Raw genomic sequence first — 20,559 nt, 5'->3', positions numbered from 1 at the left:
AGAGGACTCCAGAATATTCGCAGCCTTTTCACCCAGTTCTAGAAAGCAGGGACAGGAATCTTAATTCTTCAGCATCCTCCCATTTCCAGGGACTCGCTTCTTTAACCGCCTAGCATCTTTAAAACAAAGATTTCCTTTTTTTTTTCATGACCAAACTGCCATCCACCGCTTCCTGATGTTCTCTGCCCATCTATTTCTCCACAACACAGAGTTTCATGATTTTCTTTTTCTTTAAAAACCAAAACAGATTCCTTGTTTTTTTCTCGTTCTGAAAATAAGTGAGATTCGCCCAGAGGTATCTAGGTTAGACTTCCATCACTTTTTCAAATTTAAAACAAAGCCTTCTCCAGCCAATCATCAGTTTTAACAATGACTGTGGAAAGGGAAGAGAAGACGGAAAGAGAGAGAGAGAGAGAGGGAAGACGCGAGGGAGTGGGGGAGACAGAGCCAAAGACAGAGAGACAGAGACTGAGATTCAGAGACAGAAGCAGAGAGAGACTGACAAAGAAAGAGATCTCAACAGAGACAGAGAAGGAGGTAGAAGCAGAGAGAGAACAGCAAGAATATATATAATATATATAGATATGTATAATACATACACACATGTGTGTATGTCTGTGTGTATATATGTGTGTATGTTTGTGTATATACATACATACACACGTGTGTGTGTGTGTGTATATATTCCTTTGTGAACTTCCTTGTACTCCAAGTGTCTAGACAAACTAGGTTTTGGAGAAATTGGCATCTTAAAATTTTTATTAGCCTGCCTTCTTTCTTTCTTTCTTTCTTTCTTTCTTTCTTTCTTTCTTTCTTTCTTTCTTTCTTTCTTTCTTTCTTTCTTTCTTTCTTTCTTTCTTTCTTTCTCTTTCTCTCCAAGAGTCTTACTGTTTTGAGACATTATCATCAGTTTTTTTAAGGAAAAAAATACTTGAACGTGCAATTTTGTTTCCATCTACAAACTTTGCTGAAGCATACACTGCTTTTTCAGTAGGTGGAAAACATTAATTTAAGATATTAAAACAACTACCCTGTTACTCCGAATCTTGAGATCTTTCCTTTTAATGTCATTCACACCCCGCCCCTTTTCCTCCCTCCTCTTTCTCTCTCCTTTCCTTTTCAACAAGGCATCTATAAAACTAGAACAATCGTCCATTCTGCAGCAAACCTTTCGACTAGCCTGAGAGTAGTATATAATCCCAAACCCATAAAGCCTACGTATGGCAAAATGTAAATACAGAATTCCATAATGTACATATTTCAGTAATGCTTAAATGCCTTAAACCAAGAAAATGTGTGTGGGAGGGAGGTCTCCTTTCCTGCCTAAAATATAAAACATTTCCTGTGTTCCTATTTTAAATAATATGAGTGCATATGAGAGCATAGACAGCAAGAGGGAGGGAAGAGGTCACTGTAGCTGATGCAAATTCAGAAAGAGAGAAAGGAAAGATGGAAGGAAAGGAGGAATGAAGGAAAGGAGGAAGGAAGGAAAGAAAAACTTCCACCTTTCTGACAACTGATAAAGTTCAATTTTAGAGTTATGTGGCCCTCAAGGAAAGAGAAGTTGCGAAGTGGCTGAACAATCCAGGACGACTTGAACGAGTAAATGAATGGTTAATGTTTCAATTCAAAGGGCTAGATTTGCCAGAAATAACTGACTCCTTATATAGAGAATTAGGGTTGTTTTCTTTTCCCCCGAGAGGTTCTAGTAGTTCTCCGCCATAACTGGGTGGTTCTTTTTCTTTAAAAAAAAAAAGATTTTTGAAGGAATTTAGTTTTGACTTCTGAAAGCTTTTTCCTTCCTTCCATAGCCGAAATTAAAAATCCTGGATGGGGCGGGACTCCCAGCGGAGTGGAGCTCTTGGGTGTCCTTGTAGGATCGAGACGCATCTCTCTCAGGCCTTGCAACCAGATGTGGGGCTAACGGGTGGGGAAAGACCACCTCGGGTCTCTAAGGGTTGGGAGCCATGACTTGTGATTCCGCAGCCACCCCTGTAACCTTTTTTTCCACTTTGTAGCACAGGCAAGAAAAGCAGTTATCCAAGTGCAAGTTAGGTCGCTAGAAGATGGAAGGAGACGAGGAACTGAGATGAAGGTTTAATCTGGGGAAGCTGGAGAGAGGATTGTGAACTGAAAGTTTTGGGAATTGTACCCGTAGTCCTCTGGGGAAGCATTTTCCTCTTGACCTTAACCGAAAGAAAAGGAGGGATCCAGAAAGGTTTTCAGTCAAGGAGGTTCAGGAGGAAAGAATCTATCGATAATGAATGATGAGGAACAATGTTTTTCAAAACTTTTTTTCCCCCTGGAAGGATCCTGCTAAAGCAAGTTGGTATGGAATCTGAACAGTCTGAACTTTTTTGGGTTCTCTCTCTCTCTCTCTCCTCTCTCTCTCTCTCTCCTTCTTCCTCTCCCTCTCTCCTCACATCTTTTTTTTTACTTCTCTCTCCCTTCTTTTCTTTCTCTCTGCCGTTCTCCTCCTTTTCCCTTTCCCTCTTTCCTCCTTTCCCCTTCTCTACCTGAGCCCAATCTCTGCTCTAGAAAGGAGAGAATTCAATTTCAGATTCCCAAGAGTGGGTCTGTGTGAATGCTGGTAGGTGTGGGCTGGAGAGGGGTTGTCGGTAGGGGACGGGGGTGGTGGTGGGAGGAGGGGTAGAGGATAGGCCAGAGAGGGGGGTGGGGAGCGAATACAAATCTCCATCCTGGGTCTCCTTGTAAGCCCCAGCAGTTTCAGATCCCAGAAGTACGCACTCCATACCCTCTCGCCGCCCCCGCCCCCCCTCCCGCTTGCGAGTGTGCACTCCACCCTATTGGGGATGCGATTTTATTTATACCCGCCGACCTGCAATAAGGCACTGGTATGCATTATGGATGAGGGTGATATTTGTAATTCTGTGTGATATCTAAGCTCCTTAGCTTTGATTAGAGGGCTACAATGACAAAGACCTGTTTGTTAAGTTGTGAGGGCTTCCTTGCCTATGGCTTTTGAAGTCGAGGGGGACGAAGCAGAGCCGAAAAATCTCTCAGCTTAACGGCGCCCCGGAGATTCGCAGCCCGAGGTGCCGACTATAGCTCTGTATTACCTCGAGAGAACTTTAAGAATTCCACGCCCGAATATTGCTCCTTAGGGGGTGGGGGCGGGAGCCGAGAAAGCCTTATTAATTGTTTCCTCGAATTCCCCTTCTCCTTCCGTGCAGGTGTATGTGGATCAGACATCTCGTCTGATAGTAGTAGAGCTCCGCGAATTCCCGGAGTGGTCGCGCACTTTCCTGGTAAGGAAACAATAGTCCCTGGCTCGAGCAGGGAGACCTCATTTGGATAAAATTCACAGAGCCGAGGGTGGGCATGATTATGTGGTCTGATTAACTAATGCTGTAGACTAGGAATTGACATAAGAAAATGCAAAATGAGCTCCCATCGATAACCGCAAAATTCCCTTCAATGTGAAAAGCCTTTGTCTCAACTCCAAAGGGGGAGGGGAAGAGAGAGAGAAAAGGAGGGAGAGAGAATTGAACTTTATTTGCAGATGGAATTTTGCTGTATGGAATGACATACTTGGTTTCCAGGATTTGAAAATTAATTTCACGTTTCAGTTTAGACAAGCGGTTATCCCAAAGCACATTGTGGAAAAATCACAAGCAGAAAGAGAGTCGTGGCAAAGCCAAAATACTGCTACCCCACAATAAACTACACAGACGAATTAGTGACAACCTCGTCCCAGAGATGACAGCATCTGCTTGACTTAACTTAAAATCTATACATATAAAAACCATTTCGATCTTTGCCAACAGGGCGCATGTTTACAAAACAGTCTTCAGTAAGACCCAGAAAAGTTGGTTTGCGATACAATGTTATTAAAACACATTCTAAAATCTTAAATTTCCCAGGCAACATCGCTGGGTGAGAACACAGTAGCCACAAACCAGATTCTGTAATGCTTGCAATGCTTGCAATGCTTCCTAGATGACTCTGCTTAGAGGTGCAGCAATCGGGACCTCAGAGTCTCAGAAACTTTCATAACTGATAATCAAGGTTCATTTAGAAATTGGTGCTCCCTTTCCACCACATTTTGGTCATCGACCAATTTGACAATTAAACATCCCCCTCCCCCTCAACGCGCGCGCGCGCGGACACACACACACACACACACACACACCCCAAGCACACACACCCCACAAACCACGCCGGATCGCCTGGATCGCAATAAAATCCTCATCTCCAACTTTTTATTAATTATCTCTTTTATTGCGCATCCCTTTCCTTGCTCCCTCGGCATCTATAAATTACATCGCAAGAAGACATTCTGAAAGACGTATTCTATTAACTAGGTACGTTTTACTCACAGTGCTGGCTAGCAAGGACCTCCTTATAATCAATAAAGTCTTCCAATGACTTTCATTTCTGCAACCCATTTATAGAATGCAGATACCTGTTTGGTTCGCTCTCGCTGTCCCCTTTAAAAATTTTGATCTTTACCCCCCTTCACCAAGGTGCAAAGATGCCAAACAGTGATGAAATGAAAAGAAAGCCAATTGCTGGACTGGAGGTGGGGGAGAGATAGCTGCTAGGAGTCCGCCTGCGACTGTGGAGTAGTCAGTAATTGCTGGAGACAGGGAGAGCTGGGGGTTGGGCTGAGGTAGCCATGTATAAATAGTGTGATCTCAAATTGAAAGGCATAAATAACAGCAGGAGTGATCTAACCCTATACAGCCCATCTTCTACGTGCAAAAAAAGCGTGCAGAGGACAGCCAGATCTCCTACTGAAAACAAGTGGATCTCTGTGGATAAGATATCACCGGGCAGCCATGGAAGAACTTACAGCTTTTGTATCGAAATCTTTTGACCAGAAAAGCAAAGAGGGCAGCAGCAGCGGCGGCGGCAGCGGCAGCAAGAAGGAGACTATTACATACAGGGAAGTTTTGGAGAGTGGTTTGGCTCGATCTCGGGAGCTGGGAAACTCTGATTCTAACCTTCAGGACATTACTGAGAGCAGCAACCATTGCCCAGTGCATCTTTTCAAAGATCATGTAGAGAGTGACAAGGACAAACTGAAGGAGTTCAGCACGGGCAGGGCTGCGGAAGGTAAGCGAGCGAGCCAGAGCCCGCGCCACCGGACCCCCTGCCGCCCTCGCCTCTTCGGGAAGCCTGCTTCTTGTGCTCTCCTTCCCCTCTTTTCACGGGCGGGGAGGCCCCGAAACTCCACAGATTGCTTTAAATTAGATGTTAAACTCTATTAATTTAAATCCGCGGCTCCCGCTGAAACAACAAGCCAATCAATTGCACGTCTTTTTTGAAAGAAAGAAATGAAAGAGGGAAAGGGGGCCTGTGAGACAAGAGTGATGGAGACAGGGAAAGACGGGAGAGAAACAGGGGGAAAAGGCGGGAGACGAGTGAGAGTAGAATATGTAGATTTGATTTTTTTAATGGGCTTTTCATTTGACATTTAAAATTAAAACTTGGTAGTTGAGGAATGAAAAGAAAGCGCTTTTCTGGCATAAAAATTCGATTTACCGTGGGGTGGTCAGTTCGTGGTTGCGTCTGGAATCTGTTTGGTTGTGTGCGTGTATGTGTCCTGGGGCTATAACCTTTTCCGTTTAGCTTAACATATACATCGACATGTGTAAGGTACACGCACATTTCCTATGTGTGCTAGACCCGTAGTTTCTTAAACTCTGCGTGTACATTCTAGATAGCTAAGAGAAGTAGGATGCATTGTTTAGATTGGAAGGATTAAAAACAAACCAGCCCGTAAGTTCGGGTCTTCCGCTTTGCTGGACATCAGGATGCTCTTTCTTCTAGTAGAAAACTTTCTACCTTGGACCCGGAGGCTTTCACGTTGGAAGTTTAGATCTTTAAGACTCCTCGGAAAAGACTAGGCTGCTTTAAGTGCAGGTGGCTGATTTAAGGGGATTACAGCAGTTGCGAATGTGTTCTCTCTCTGTGTATTTGGGTGAACTCCGTGGGCCTGAAGAAGCTAAAATCATGGAATCAGATAATCTTGTCAAACCTTAAATTTATCAGATCCGGGGCACCCCAGTCCTGCCATTCTCGCCTTGCTAGACCTTGGTCAAACTAGTTTCACCTTTACTTTCCCTAATCCTATCTATTTAGAAAATGTTATTCTGAAGGGGGGACGGGTAGAGAGAGAGAGGTTTCGAAGCTGGAAAAAAAACAAGTTCGAGAAAGTGTCTTTTGAGCTAAACAGGTGTGTTCCCAAAGAATGGATCATTTTTCTGATACTGTGATCTTTTTTTTTTTATCACGAAGATAAATTCCCAGCAATTTTTGAGCAGTAACACGTTTTAAACTGTACTTATAGATTGGCTTAAAATTTTAAAAAAGAAAAGAAGCAAAGGATAACAAACTCATTTATTTGTATTTCTCCTCTTAAAGGAAAAAAAAAGGTGAGGTTCATAGCCATGTCTTCTATGAGATATATTATCACCAAGACAGTTTTGTTTCTATTTAAATCTCAAACTGAATCCCTAAAGTTTCCAAAACATTTAAAAGATCTGCATACCTTTCTAAAGCCTTTATTTTGTCGCTTCTTATGTCTTGGAATTGTAGAAAATAGGCATGCCGACTATTGATAAGAGAAACGTGCATGACTGTGTATTTCCCTATGTAGACACAGATCAATTTGAATTAATATACAGAGGAGTTTTCTTTAACGGAGACATGATTGGCTATTTAAATTCATCAAAGAGTTAATTGTAATTTCAAATCTTTATATTGGTTGTTCTTCCCAATCATTCCCCAGTGATTCTGCAGAAGGAATTGGCCAATTGATTCTCCCCTTCTTCCAGCCTATCTCCCTCCTATCTGCCAAAGAGAGTAAACAGCAAAGCAGATTTTAGAATTAACTGTGAAGGCTCAAGCACCAATTTAAAGGAGAGAAAGAAGGAAGAAAATGAACAAGCCAGGGAGGAAACAAGGAAGGAAGGAATGATCATTTCCATAATTAATTTCAAGAGTGGTGTGTGAAGAACACCCTTTTATTTGCATAACTCAGTTGAGTGAGAGGGTCTTGGGACCCAGGGTTCAGCTGGATTGGGACAGGTTCTGGGATGTCCTAAGTCTTCAATGCTTGGTGGAGACTTGATTGGTTTTCTGAAAAGCTCATGTTAGGGCCACTTGATGACCTCTGGAGCTGAATTTTCCTGCTGGGCCTCACATTCAGGGGTTCTGAAATTATTGAAATCAAAACTGAAACAAGAATAACTTCCCAGGAGCTCTTCCACTCCACCCTCACATCCCCAAGAACGTTGTTGCCATTATTATTGATAATAAATGGTATATTGTTTAAAAATGTAATCCTTTAAAGAGGTTCCTTTGAGATTTTTCATTGATCGTTGAAGATCAATTCACATGAAAAGTGATCTAGAGAAATACCAGGGAAAGGCATCAACCAAATCAGTGTGTGTTTGTGTATGTGTGTGTGTGTGTGTGTGTGTGTGTGTGTGTGTGTACCTATGTTCCCATATTTTTCTTTTCCTTGGAAAGATTAGATACTGGAGTCCCTTGAGGACTACTCTAGTCCAATTTGTCCCAATTTTTTTTTATGCTTTCTAGAAAAGAGTGAAACTTAGGGCTGCAGGTGAGATACTTGGCCTTCTGAAGCTGTGGGGATTATACTCCTCTCAAATCAAAGACAATCGTGGGGATGGATACTCAGTTGGAAGCAAAAGGATGAATGTTTTTTGCTCATGGCTTCTAACTTACTGTTTTAGTGGGCATTTTCTTAATGAAATGTGGCACCCCATCATCAGACTTGAGACTTAGGAGAGAAGAGTTATTACACACTTATTACACACTTATGTAGATAACTTGCATCCTTCTCACATGGTACTTTTTTTCCTTATATTTTAAAAGTGAGTCTGGTGTGCTTTTGAGACTTGTGTAATGGATTTTACAGGGGTTGAGAAAGCCCAAACAAAATGCATGAATAGTGGAAAAGTTACTCAGTTCTTGGTTCTCAACTAACAGATAAGCATATACAGTTATTTTTGGATATAGGCAAGTATATTTCTTGGTACACTGATATATGGGGGGGGATATATGAGAGGAGAGAAAACAAAACAAAACTTAAATTTACATCACCAACTCAAAAGATCAATAGAGGGTGAATGTTTCTACTTTAGAGAATTCTCTGTAAGAATTCTTTAAAATGGTTTAGAACCCTACAGAAAGGTAAATTCAGTGAGAACAGTGAGTAAATAGCTCTCAGCATCCCCTAAAGGCGCAGCTTCCAGTTTAGTGTCTGTAAGTCTGTACATGAGGCTGTTTTTTTAGGCTGCAATTGGTTGCAGATGCTTTTCCCAAATTGTTTTTCTTCATTGGTGTAGGCTTGTAGGTCTCTGGCTCTTGACTGCCACCTCCTTTTTTTCTGAATTAGGAATAATCTAAGACTGCATTGGGAAATTATGTCTATCACTCTATCCCCTTTTAAATTATACTTTTTTTTTTTACTGAATTATGATTTTATGGGTGTAGGGAGTTGTTTGGGAGGGGATTCCTGTACTAGTGCAGAGAGGTGCCTTCTTTGCAACTTGAAGTCTTATAGAATTTGCTGGGAGCACTGAGAAGTTCAGTGATTTGCACAGTGGATGTGTGAGGTGACATTTGAATCCAGGGCTTCCTGACTCAGAATACATCTCTATCCTCCATGACACATTGCCTATTGAAAAGTCTATTCAAAACACACATATGTACATAAACATGTCTTAGGTGATGTTTACAACTGCACAACGGACAATTAAGAAATTATATAAATATTTAAGCTGAAAACTTTTGTCTATAACATATAGATCATTGCAAAAGTGCCATTTCCCCCCATCCTTTCCTTGAATGACATATCAGTTGTGTGCAAGTCATTTCGTCTCTGAGCTTCGATTTCCTCATCTGTAATATGAGGGGATAACCTACAGGATTCTTTTCAGTTTCTAATAAGTTTTAGCTAATTGCCTTAGTAATCCATTTTTGCAGACAAAACCTACCTCCCCCTTCCCCCCTGTTCTTCCAGAAAAAAAAAAGGAATTTGGAGAATAAATAGAGTAGATGTAATAATGAGCAGGAGAGTGGCGCAGTGGGGGTGGTGGCAGTGGTGGGGGATGTTTCCAGAGAGAAAGAACTTTTTGAAACATTGAGGGGGAAAAAAAAGCTTTATATTCCCCCTCCCCCACCTCCCTTCTGGCAGGGATCTACGAATGCAAAGAGAAAAGAGAAGACGTGAAATCTGAAGATGAGGATGGACAGACCAAGCTGAAGCAGAGAAGAAGCCGAACCAATTTCACCTTAGAGCAGCTGAATGAGTTGGAAAGACTTTTTGATGAGACTCACTATCCAGATGCCTTTATGAGGGAAGAGCTGAGCCAGAGGTTGGGACTCTCTGAAGCTAGGGTTCAGGTAAGTCATATGGGTTTCAGGGAATGCTTTCTCACCTGGGCTGCTTTCCAACAGTTTGGAGAGCTCTTCCTCTTGTCAGCCCCCAGTCCGTTCACCCTCCCTGGCTGCAAAAGGGTCAGGACTTTGGAAGCTATGATCTGGAGTGTTGGTGTGTGTATATCAATCTATCTATCTATCTATCTATCTACCTATCTATCTATCTATCTATCTGTCTATCTATCTATCTATCTATCTATCTATCTATTATTTTATCCCTTTAATCTTTCCTTCCTGCTTTGCTTTGTGGGGTGCTGATGTTTGGCCTGGATTTTGGAGGTAGAAGACAACTTGAAGGAGTGGGCTGGGGTGAAAAGAAATGTGTGAATGGACACTTGTAAGGATGAGACAGGGCTGACACTTGTCCTCCTTTCACTCTTTTGACTGCCAAGGATTCACTTATGCTTTCTTTTACCCCACACCTCCTTATTCTAATCTCTCTCTCTCTCTCTCTCTCTGCTCTTGTCTCATTTTTTCTCTCTGTTCTTCTCTCCCCTTACCCACTCCACTGGGGTGTCATGGAGTAGCAGAAAATACTTGGCATATTGAAAAGCTAGTCTGTCTGGTCTCTTTGGGACCGGATTATCCAGAGTTGGGGTGGGGACTAGAGGGGTCCCCATCTGACTCTCAGAGCAGACGCATGAATTCATACCACTCCATCTGGTGTGTGGAAATATATGTATGTTTTTGTACACATACTTATCACAGTATCAGTTATGTTATATTTTCTCCAGCATTAGAAAAGGAAATTTTTTTTTGCATTGTTTAATTTAGGAAAAGGCTGTTCTGGTTTTGAATACACTTTATTTGAATTGTTGCTCCTGAAGGTTAAAATCTGCTTTTTGCTTTGTCTCTCATTTTCCTGAGGGAAAACTGAAGGGTGGGAAGGAAGGGGGCCAAGGAAAGCATACAAAACCTGGGGAGAAGTTTCAAATAAAAGGAAATTAAATCAGATCAGTCTGTGTTGTAGGACCCAAAAGGGGCAAAGGAACTTTTCCCAGAGCATCTATTCAGCTTGTTATTTGTCCCATATATTCAAATAATGTCTTCCACTTCACTTTTTGAAAGAAAATAAGATGCCCTTATAAGTAGCAATTTAAAAAAAATTGAATATCTCCCAAAAGAAGTCTTGTGTCCCTTCCCAATTTCTAGCCAATCCTCCCTCCCATCTTTTCAAGAGTTGTCTGCATAAGTGGCATATCCAGTTTAAATAAATCGTTCCTCCAGGCACTTTTCTGAGCTAGTGCTGCTAGCTTTTCTCAGCGGTGGTTAAAATAATCCTTCTGCATAAAAACAAGTAGGGAAAAGATCCCTTGTAGACTGTATGTCCTAGCAAGGGACCTTTTCATGGGAACAGTGCAAGGGGTAGGAGGGAGGGAAAAGACTGAGGGATGGGGCATACATGCTGGCCTATATTCTCAGGAAAGATTGATCTAACAGCACCATATAAATTAATGAAAAGATTAAACTTTTGCTGAAGGGGACATCAACTTTTATGTCATCTCCCAGTATCTTCTGCTTGGGATCTGTAATATCTTCCAGGCCTTGATGTACTGTTTCTATAAAAATAAATTACTTGTAATTTAATTCTGCACTCTTTCTTTCAGTAGTTTATTACTGAGTAAACCTTAACAGGATGTTCATAGTTACAGAAAATTGGTTCCTCAAGTCTGTACATGTCTTGGAAAACCCTAAAATAAAAAGAAGGGGAGGGGGGGTAATGTGTAGCTATTGATTCAGGTGGGAGTTTAAAATTAACTACTGTAAATAAAAAATACATAGAAATATAAAAGAATAATTGTATGCTGACCATAGAAGAATCACTTAATAAATAAGAGGAAAAGACAGAAAGTGCTCATAACATTCATTAATTGAAATATATATTTAATGCTGAAATAGTTGGGGGGCTTAGGGGATGGCAGAAACCAATGATAGAAAGAAAAAAAGGGCTATATTTTAATACTATCTGAATTGTTTTATAATCCTTTTCTGTACAGCCTGTCCCTTGTTGTTAAAGGATATAGTTTCAATTTAGTGTGGAAATTTGCTGTAAATAAATTGAGGCTCCTATGGTAGCTGGTCCTTATTAACCTTTTATTTTTAGTGTTGTACTGGAAACTCATATCACCCAGCTGTCAGGGTTATAATTGAAAGTTATGAGACCATAGTGAGGAGCAGGCGGTAATTCAATTACAACAAATATCTTTGGGTTTATGGTGCAGGGCTAAATTAAATGTCATTATTCACTGTCTCTAATGGAAATCAAAAGGAAATCAGATTAGAGCATTTGTGAAAGAAATCACTGAGTGGTCCTTAATGAAGAAATAACTGTCTAAACCAGTGTACTGTGCTTTACTTAGCATATTCATGACTAATTGGAATTGATCGTGAATCACACCAAGCCTGATTTATTATCGCTTAACGCAGTGGCTAATTCATCACTTTTATTTCCCATAATCTTATTTTTTTTCCTTTGGCTGATGAGAAAGTGAGCTTTGCCTTCTAGATTTAAATATGGCCCTGTTTTTGAAAATTGCAGAAGTTTTTCGAATGTTGCTTCTTTCTCCTCCTCCTCCTCCTCCTCCCGCCCCCAACCCATTCCAAAACCCATTAAAAATGTTAGCTGAGGAAGAATTTCATGTAATAATCACCTAGAAAAGGGAAGCTAAAAAACAAAAACTAAAACTAAAACCAAAAACCCAGATATTTCATAAAGATGAGTAATGTGCGACGAGATTAAAAAAATTGGGGATGTAATTCTTAGGCATCATGATAAAACTTTCTTTGTAGTTCATAGAACTCTAGGAAAGAAAGTCTCTACTGTGCTCAGACTCGCCGGTAGGTCCTTCCAAGGCACACGTCTCATTGTAGATTGAGACAACCGTATAAAACTCCAACGAATGAAAAGTTCAGGTTACTGTTTTTAGTCAGACTCTAGAGTCTTCTAAATAGTTCAAGATTTGCTGAGGTTTAAGTGAGATGGGACGGCTTAGTATTATTCGGGAGATCAGTTAGTGTTCCGGCAGTTCAGAAAGGGAGGGCAGAAAGAGCACTTTCAGCCCAGCAAGGCACTGAAGTACCCTGGGTAATTAATGCCTTCGGAAGCCTTTCTCTGCACTAATTACTCCGTTGTAAATGACCATCATTAAGGCAATTGAAGAAAGCTTGGAGGGGAAAGCTGCTGTAGGAAGTGCAGTTAGTATTAATTAACCGTGTGATCGCTTGGCAAGTGTAAGAACATCAAAGGTTGGAGGTGTTTATTTAACTTCAGATTTTATCAGCGATGGAAGTTAATGTTTGTCCACAACCCAGAGCTTTGTAAGAGGAGGGGTGGGGCAGTGGGATATGGGGGATAGGGGAATTAAGAGAAGGCGCCTCGGGAAATCATTCCAAAATCTTTAGACCAGATTTGCGAAATTAACCATCTTCCCCAAACCCTATGTCTTTCTCTTACAGCACTTATAGGGGGAGTTTTTTAAAGGGCAACCGTTTGCTATGGACTAAGCTGATGTGAAACAGATTAAACAAAAGGGCAATCGAAAGTGTTTTTTTTTTAAGTAGTTTTGGTTATTGGAATGAGACCAGCTTTTATTGGATTACTGACATTTTCCTCTTGTTTGCATAATGACTCCTGAAATTCTAACTTGGATGAAGTTCGTTATGTTTTTTAAAGTAAATGTATCAAAAAGTCATCGGAAGAGCTTTGGATCGTTGTTGATGACTGAAGGGGAATTCGTGTGTCCCCCCTTTCCCCATTTATTTGGCTATCGGGTTGCTCCACTGCTGTTTACACTCCCATTCAAATAAATCCCTACCTGATGTTAAATGGGGTCCTTAAAGCTTGAGCTGGACACTAAGAGGTGACAGCCAAGTTGTAGGTAAAGTCAGGAAGTGAAGTTTGTTGGATGGGATTTGGCCCTGAGTAACTCTGTTTTCTATTGTGACGTTGCAGAGGCTTTCTTCTGCCCTCGTTCCTTGATTACCAAGGACCTTAACTTTTCTGGTTTGAGGGTCATCAGAACCAAATAAATCTTTCTGAAAGTCACCCCTCTCCTTTCCCCCTCTATTTTTCTTTATTTTTTAAAATATTAAGGCCAATGTCCTTTTGTAATAAAGAAAAAAGAAAGCAGCCAATAGCATATAGCAAATTGGGGGGAGATTGTGTGGACAGAGAGAACGGATCTGAAATTGACTGGAGCCAGAGATTACAACTCTTTGAAACCAAGGGGTAATAAAACTCCAGAGTGGAGCCATTCATTCGCGCTGTGTGTGTGTGTGTGTGTGTGTGTGTGTGTGTGTGTGTGTGTGTGTGTGTGTGTGTTGATTTCTCCTCTTTTACATTGCTCCGCTCTGCCCCCTTGCCCTCAAGACTTGTCTATTTCTTTTCTGCAGGTCTGGTTCCAAAATCGAAGAGCTAAATGCCGAAAGCAAGAGAATCAGATGCACAAAGGTGGGTGGGTGATTGAGGGTTGTTCAGGAGTTCCAGGACTCTCAGCTTCAGGATTGAGGACTTTGGGTTTGGGAGCAGGGAGGGCAAGGAGAGGTGGTGGGATCGATGTGTCCAGAGAGAAGGGGGTAGAGAATCCGGGAAGATGAAAGTTGCTGACCTGGAATCTATCTTTTTTTTTTTTTTCCAGGTGTTATTTTGGGAACTGCAAGCCACTTAGATGCCTGCAGGGTAGCCCCTTATGTTAATATGGGAGCTCTGAGGATGCCTTTCCAACAGGTAGTTCGTTTTTCTTCCTTTTAAACCTTTGCCCCACTGCTTTCTCTCCCTTTCCTTTCCCTGTTTCCTTCTCTTTTCTCCCGTCACCCCCTCCTCTTACTTCTCAATTTGCCGTCTAAAGAAAGGAAGTGAGACACTTTTTACAAGTGGCATTTATATGCAAGTTGGCACGTATTAAAATCATGCTGTAAAACTTCAAAAGTTACCTCTGGAGGGGAAAGAAAAACGCCCAAACCAAACTAAAAACAACAAAAAATAAAAAAAAAAAATCCCACGCATCCACGAGCCACTTCCCCCAAGCTGCCTTTGCAGGCACAAACAGGAAAAATCAGGGAAGTATGTGGGGAAGACGACGTGCGGAGGCCAATAAGAGGCCTGGAAGAAGAAATAAGGTTCGCCAAGAGGCGAACAACACAGGTTTTGGAAGAGATTCTTTAACTTCAATGTACTTAGCATAGGGTTGCGTTAGCGCCACGCACACTTCACTCTGAAACTAAGAAGGACTGCCAGGGAGAGGTAAAATCCTCTGGTCTAGTGAAGTGAAATCATGCAGGTGCCAGGGGTCCTCTGAACTTCGTAGTGATCCAACCAGAGCAGGGTGCGCTCTTTCTGCATAATTTGAACTCTTAGTACGATTTAAGTGGCCAAGAGGAAAAGCAATCTAGGGGGCAAAGAAACTAGAAAACAAGTCACATCAGGGAGACATGATTTAATAAGCTTGAAATATCTATTTAGCACAAACACAAAACCAAGAATGACCCGTTCCTCCCCCCTTCTTCCTCTAATAAATTGGTAAGAAAAGATAAAGCGGCACAGATCTTTGTCCCCTAGGATTTTGGGCCGTGAGCTAGGCTGAAATCTGAGGTCTTCGGTTTCTTTGAAGCAGATAGCTGAAAAAGCAAAAGAAAAGGTTTCCCACCTAAACTACGCCACAGCGAGTCTTTTAGGACTGGGGGGAAAATTCGACACTGAATAATTGGGCGTCCTCTTTTCACAGCTAGGTGGTTGGTCTGGAACCTCCTTTCAGGAGCCGAAGAATGAGGGGACTGTGTGTATAGACCATGTAGCTCTGCGCACCCCCCCCACCTCTTCACATTTGGGAATGTAGGGAATAAGTCTTCAGGAGGTGTGGGTGCAAGCAAAATTACTTTTTTTTGGAAAGATTTAGTCTTTACTCCCAGTGTCCCAACATGGAGGAGGGGGTGAGCCCCCCCTTTTTATGCAACCCCCCTTAAGTTGGAGCAAAAAAGAATTGGTCGAAGAGGAAAATGAAATATTTAAGATGGTAGAAGTTATGCCCAGGGTTTTTTTTTTTTTGAGAGGGCAGGGATTGAGATTTATATTTGGATCCTAAAGAAGGAGACTGAAATCAGTTTGTTCAATCCCATGTGTTTGTGGAGGTGAAGGAAGCTCCAAAGTAAACAGTAACTATTGGTCCCTTGTAAAAGGTTAAAGAGTTTTTAGAAAGGTATAAATAAACAGCCCTGAAAAAAATGCTATTTAGCACTTGCTGGCTCCAAGGCCAGTAGGCAGTTCATTTTTGAAATATTGGTTCACTGCTATGTCTTCATTCCCCCTCCCCACCTTGGGTTCCTTCTGTCTCTTTGTCCCTGTTTCTATCCCTGTCTCTCTTTTTAATACTATGCCTTTCTCTACATGCCCCCCCCCCCGCATAGAACATTCAAGCCAGTTCTCATTATAGCGTTGTGTCTTGTGTACCTAGAGATTGTTCGTGTCATTCACCTCCCAGTTTCTGCATTACATACTTGGCCCTGACCCTGGAGCCCGAATTTCCAGTCTTAATAAGAACATAGCTTACGGAGTCCAGCTAGACAGCACCCCAGTTACCCGGCCCAGAGGCTAATCTATGTGGCCGAGAGCAGGGCACAGGGGTTCTGTTCCCTTAATTGCTCTTGGATGTGGTGTGTTTGCAGCCTTAGAGATTTGGTAAAACTTTAATTCGAGGATCAGACTCTTGCTGACTCAGAACTATCCCCTCACAATCTGTCTGCTGAGGACACTAACCCAGCAGCGTGGTGCAGTGAATTCTGCCTTGGGGCCAATCTCCAGCTACTGATGAGGTTGAAATGTCAAAGGGTCAAATAAAGTGAAATTTTGGTTTTTACCAGAAAGCATCTCTCTGTGACTCAACGATTGGTTCCTCCCTTTCCACCCCACCCCACCCCCGCCCCGCAAGACTGCAAGAAAGATTATGCAAGTGCACCCTTGGAGGTCAGGCGGCAAAGTAGGGATTCAGTGTACTTTGCCTTTTACCATCTCGTGCACCCAAAGAATCAGAAGCTGCCTGCCTCATCGTTTCTGTTTGCCTGAGACCTGGAGGTTGGCCAGGGTCTGACACAGATTTATAAGAGTGCAGCGACCCCTTCTTTTCCTGCCTGGGGACTTGGCAAACCCCAGTCTCCAGGGAGAGGGGAAGGCTGTTTCTTTTTGTTCCCCTGATAGAGGATAGGAGCTTCAACTGGGCAGTGAAGAGGCATTTTCCTGAGAAGTTTCATCTCCACTGCCAAAGCTAAACAGAATCAAGACATTTCTTGAGAAGACTTTTTTTTTCTTTTGAGAGAAAAATAAAATAACACTCCTTCAGTTATTCGAATAACCCCTTTCCCATCTTCTACTTCATCTTCGGTTGTAGTCCAACAACTGGGCTCTCTGAAATGATATGGGGAGAGTACTGTCCAGGGATCTGAAGGCATGGGACCTCGTCTCTGGGCCTCAGTTTCCTCAGCTGTTAAGTGGGGTGGGATGAAGTAGATGGCCCTTTCCAGTTGCGAAATTCTATCACTCCCTCCGCCCTCTCTTTTCTTGGGACCCTACTGGGAGTAAGAGATGGGATATGGGATGGAGGTGGGAAGTGGGGAGCTTAGTTCCTCTCCCCTAACCTTGTGTGTTTGTCCATTATTTCTCCTCCTCGAATCCTCCCCTCCACCATCCCCTCCTCCCCGCAGGTTCAGGCACAGCTGCAGCTGGAAGGCGTGGCCCACGCTCACCCTCACCTGCATCCCCACCTGGCTGCCCACGCCCCCTATCTGATGTTTCCACCGCCTCCCTTCGGGCTCCCTATCGCCTCCTTGGCGGAGTCAGCCTCCGCTGCAGCCGTGGTGGCCGCCGCTGCCAAGAGCAACAGCAAAAACTCGAGCATCGCCGACCTGCGGCTCAAGGCCCGGAAACACGCCGAGGCCCTGGGGCTCTGACCCCCCGCGCCACGTGTGACACGGAACGGACTGGAACTCCCTCCTCCCCTTCTCTTCTCTCTCTCGCTTTCTCCTCTCCCTTCTCTGCCGAGCGCCAGCAGCACCAGGACTCGACCCCTCGCGCTCCCTCGGCCCCTGTCCCCATTCGATTCTCTCTTCATTCCTAATGTCCTGACCTGGGCTCTCCCGAAACCATCGGCTTTTTGTTCTTGAAAAGACCCCACCGAGTGCTTTGACAGACTCAAGGTCCCAGGAGTGCACGCTCCGAGCCCAAAGGCTCCTCACTCGCGATGGACCCCAGTTGGTTCTGAAGAGTTTAGGCTCCAGCATCTCTCCTTCTCTCTGGCGCTTAGTGCTCTTAGTACAATTAAAAGCAGGAGGCAGTGATGGCCTGAAATCAGCCTCAATACTAATTAAGAGTCATCTTATTAAAAAAAATACACTAAAACAAACAACAACAAAACCTTCACAAAGACTTTCGGGAAGATAAGTAGGTGGTGGGCGGGAGGGACCCAACAAAAATCCTAAATGATACTAATCTGTGAACATTGGGACTTTGGGATTTTGACCCTGGCAAAATTGATCACATCAGCATTACTCATCTTCTGCTGTCAGTTTTGCTACCCTGTGCATGTGTCTAACTAAACACATTTTGAAGATCATAAAATATATTAAACAAAAGATCCTTGGGGCTGGTCTCCATTAAAGATGACATTTCTTTGTTGCCAACAGTATTATTTCACTGCCATGAATATCTTCCATCATTGAAGAGCTGCAGCGGAACTGGTTTGAATTTAAATGTGGAATTTCAGATCTGAGGCAAGAGGCAGTACTTTCCTTTCCAGAAAAAAAAAAAAGGAAAAAAAAAGCAGCAATAACAAAATGTGTCTCTCAAATGGCTACATCCTTTGAAGGGGGGGAGGGGGGAGAAAGACCTGAATTGCTAAAGCTGTAACCGTTAGTGGTGACTTGAATTATGGGAACAATATTAATGCACAGTTTGACCCCATATTACCAGAACTAGTTGAGATGCATTGTGCCATAGGAACAGGTTGACTTTATAATTTTGCAAATATTTGAATCTTGAATTGACATTTTGCTGTTTTACAGAATTCAGAAACAAATGACTGACATAAAAAGATGGACATATGGTTTTAAGGCATAATACTGATGCAGCATTAATTTTAGTGAAATGCAATTATGTGCAGTAAAGTGCAATACTGTAAATATTATAGATTTTAAAAATAGCCGTATGTTCTTACTCTGTCAATATCCAACTTTGCAAGAAAGATTACCTAGTTCTTGATGCTCAGGCATAAAGGGCTGGGACATTTGCAGTTCTTTGCCAAAATGACAGTTAGATTCTCTAGAAGTGGTTAAAATGATATGTATCACATATGGAAAGAGATGGATGCCATGATCCCTAGTCCAATTAACGTGCCATATTTCTGGGAAGAAAGCTGAAAAGCTATTTATGACTTTTTTTTCAGTAATTTTTAAATAAGAGAGTAATGTTTTGTAGTGGTAGGCAATTCCAGTATTTTTTATTTTATTTTATTCTCTTGGCCAATACTGTAGACACCAAATAGTAACTTGTCTTAGCAGATGGTATGAAATGGAGGGGAAAAAAAATCTCTTGAAATGATGTAACCAAAGTGTCTGAGTTTCCAAATCATGCACTTGATTTTTTGTGTAATTTTATTTCAATCAATTTATTCTGTTCTGTTTATTGAGAGAGCAGTACTGGACTTGTCTACCTCTAACAAGATGTCTATTTTTTTTTTTGCCTTAGTCATCAAGGCCTGCATTGATGGAAGCTTATCCTCTAAATAGTGCTGCATTTAGGCCTCTTTAATATGTATATGCATATGCATATGCATATGCATATGCATATGTATATGTATATGTGTATGTATGTGCATGTGTATATGTATGTGTGTGTGTATATATATATATATATATGCATATATATATGTGTGTGTGTGTGTGTGTGTGTGTGTGTACACACACACATACACATATGCCATTTAGTAACCTGGTAATACCATTGGCATTTACCGAAGTTTTGATTTCAACTATTTTCATAAGGTAGGACTTGATGCATTTAATCTCTCCAATTTAGTCAGTTACAAGGTTCTTCTGTCCCTGCTGAATTTTAATATTTCCCACCAATCAAATTTTCTGAAATTTAAAAGTTAATTTTACACTTACTCATTATGGTGAAAAGTAGTAGATGCTTTTTGAAAATCTTAAAATTTATAATTCTCCTCTGCCATTTTTATCACTTTGTCAAAACTGTATGCCCCTTTGGATAATTTTTTTACCTTGTTATTTGAATAGAACTCTACTAAATGTGGCAGAGAGAGAAATCAGAAAAACAAATACAGTGTTTTAAACTCATGTAGCTTGAAAAGAAGCAGTATTATTTGTACTAGTATAGAGGTCACATTGTACAACTATTTTTTCTCTCTCTCTCTTTTAAAAGCAACCACCTCCATCTTAGCACTTTTTATTTAAACATTAGACAAAAGAAAAGAATTTACTTAAGCTGAAACTCCTTTAAATTCAGAAATACATCTTGAAATTCTTTCATGCTATAGCTAGCTGCAGTAATAATACTATCTCATACTTTGTAAATGTTGGAAAGAAAATTCAAAGATATCTATTTTCCCTCAAACTGAAAAAGTTTTACAAGATTTATCCAACCATATCCCTTCACTCCTTCCCCAAAGAGATAATTCATACCCGTTGAAACACACACAAATAAGCATGCAGGCATACACACACACACACACACACACACACACACACATGCACACAAATCTGTATTCTAGCCAAAGTAGAGTCTGAAACTATAAAATGGAATTGTCATGAGGCTTAAGGCCAGTTAGTCAATGATGTCCAGTTGGGTTTATAATTCTGATAACTAAATTGTTTTTCTATTACTGCTAAATTTCAAATTAATGTCTAGATAAGAATATTAATAAGCCAATCAGATTTATTTTTTCATTATTGACTCATGTAATATTGCCAAAGTTGATTTAATGGAAAGATTTACTGGAAAAAAATGAGTCCACATCCTGTGAAAACCAAGTTGACTATCCTCTGATTTCCCATTTCTTTAGTCTCTTATAGCATCTTCTGGATGGCACAGTTTGTTTGATGGAGAGAAGAGCGTTTTAC

The 20,559-nt window shown here is 41.6% G+C and overlaps 1 protein-coding gene across 2 annotated transcripts; it reads left to right on the top strand.

Moving 5' to 3' along the window:
- Window positions 1-3,195: 3,195 nt before the first annotated feature.
- LOC110212836 (SHOX homeobox) lies at window positions 3,196-19,316 on the top strand. 2 transcript variants are annotated; one of them, XM_020992936.2, is made up of 6 exons: window positions 3,196-3,269; window positions 4,708-5,079; window positions 9,194-9,402; window positions 13,831-13,888; window positions 14,076-14,167; window positions 17,131-19,316. In XM_020992936.2, the coding sequence occupies exons 2-6, from the start codon at window positions 4,803-4,805 to the stop codon at window positions 17,374-17,376; spliced, it is 882 nt and encodes a 293-aa protein (XP_020848595.1). In that variant the 5' UTR covers window positions 3,196-3,269; window positions 4,708-4,802; the 3' UTR covers window positions 17,377-19,316. The 2 variants fall into 2 exon arrangements, with proteins under 2 accessions (XP_020848595.1, XP_020848596.1); XM_020992937.2 differs by lacking the exon at window positions 3,196-3,269 and having other exon boundaries at window positions 4,504-5,079; window positions 14,076-14,164; window positions 17,131-19,315.
- The last annotated feature ends 1,243 nt before the right edge of the window (window positions 19,317-20,559 follow it).

This window comes from Phascolarctos cinereus, unplaced genomic scaffold (assembly GCF_003287225.1).
Source record: "Phascolarctos cinereus isolate Bilbo 61053 unplaced genomic scaffold, phaCin_HiC Scaffold_726;HRSCAF=1367, whole genome shotgun sequence".
Lineage (NCBI taxonomy): Eukaryota > Metazoa > Chordata > Mammalia > Diprotodontia > Phascolarctidae > Phascolarctos > Phascolarctos cinereus.
This window is presented reverse-complemented; position numbering and strand designations above follow the sequence as displayed.

What these genes read in the sequence shown, in the direction of transcription:
- LOC110212836 (XM_020992936.2), top strand. Translation starts at nt 4,803, where the DNA reads ATGGAAGAACTTACAGCTTTTGTATCGAAATCTTTTGACCAGAAAAGC. An exon ending in TCTCTGAAGCTAGGGTTCAG is followed by an intron (nt 9,403 to 13,830) that starts GTAAGTCATATG and finishes TCTTTTCTGCAG; the next exon opens with GTCTGGTTCCAAAATCGAAG. An exon ending in AGAGAATCAGATGCACAAAG is followed by an intron (nt 13,889 to 14,075) that starts GTGGGTGGGTGA and finishes TTTTTTTTCCAG; the next exon opens with GTGTTATTTTGGGAACTGCA.